At 60.2% G+C, this 465-nt stretch overlaps 1 protein-coding gene across 1 annotated transcript in view; it reads left to right on the forward strand.

Annotated features, from left to right (window-relative positions):
- The window catches only part of LOC103373287 (kalirin-like), a gene marked incomplete at its 3' end in the record, with an annotated part of 70,530 nt that overhangs the window by 17,032 nt on the left and 53,033 nt on the right, over window positions 1-465 (forward strand). The window contains exons 3-4 of the mRNA XM_008303136.1: window positions 30-203; window positions 279-362. Of these exons, the coding sequence (XP_008301358.1) occupies window positions 30-203; window positions 279-362 (258 nt within the window). The remainder of the gene's footprint in view (window positions 1-29; window positions 204-278; window positions 363-465) is intronic.

Here is a 465-nt window from a genome sequence, read left to right on the forward strand (position 1 = left end):
ACCGGTACCTTCTCCCGGTGCCGTCCCAGACCAGCATGGTGTCGGTGGAGGGCCTGTCCAAGCTGGTGGACCCGTCCCAGCTGACGGACGACTTCGAGGGCTCCCTGGACTACAACCACGAGGAGTGGATGGAGCTGCGGGTGTCTCTGGAGGAGTTCATGTCCAACGCCGTCCACCTGCTGTCGCGACTGGAGGACCTGCAGGTTCGACCCAGACGCCTCCAGAACCTCCCCGGCAGCCACGAACCCGACGTCTGACGGCTTCTCTGTGTTTTCCAGGAGCTGCTGTCCAAGAAGGAGTTTCCTGCCGACGTGGAGGGATCGAGGAGGCTCATCGAGGAGCACACCCAGCTGAAGAAGAAGGTGACGTCCACCGATAGGTTCTGAACCAGTAGATCAGAATGTACCGACCCAGAGAGACGGCTCAGCGGTTCTGATAGCACAGCTAGAATAAGTCCGTCAGAAG

Source organism: Stegastes partitus, unplaced genomic scaffold (assembly GCF_000690725.1).
Source record: "Stegastes partitus isolate 25-593 unplaced genomic scaffold, Stegastes_partitus-1.0.2 Scaffold1941, whole genome shotgun sequence".
Taxonomy (NCBI): Eukaryota; Metazoa; Chordata; class Actinopteri; family Pomacentridae; genus Stegastes; species Stegastes partitus.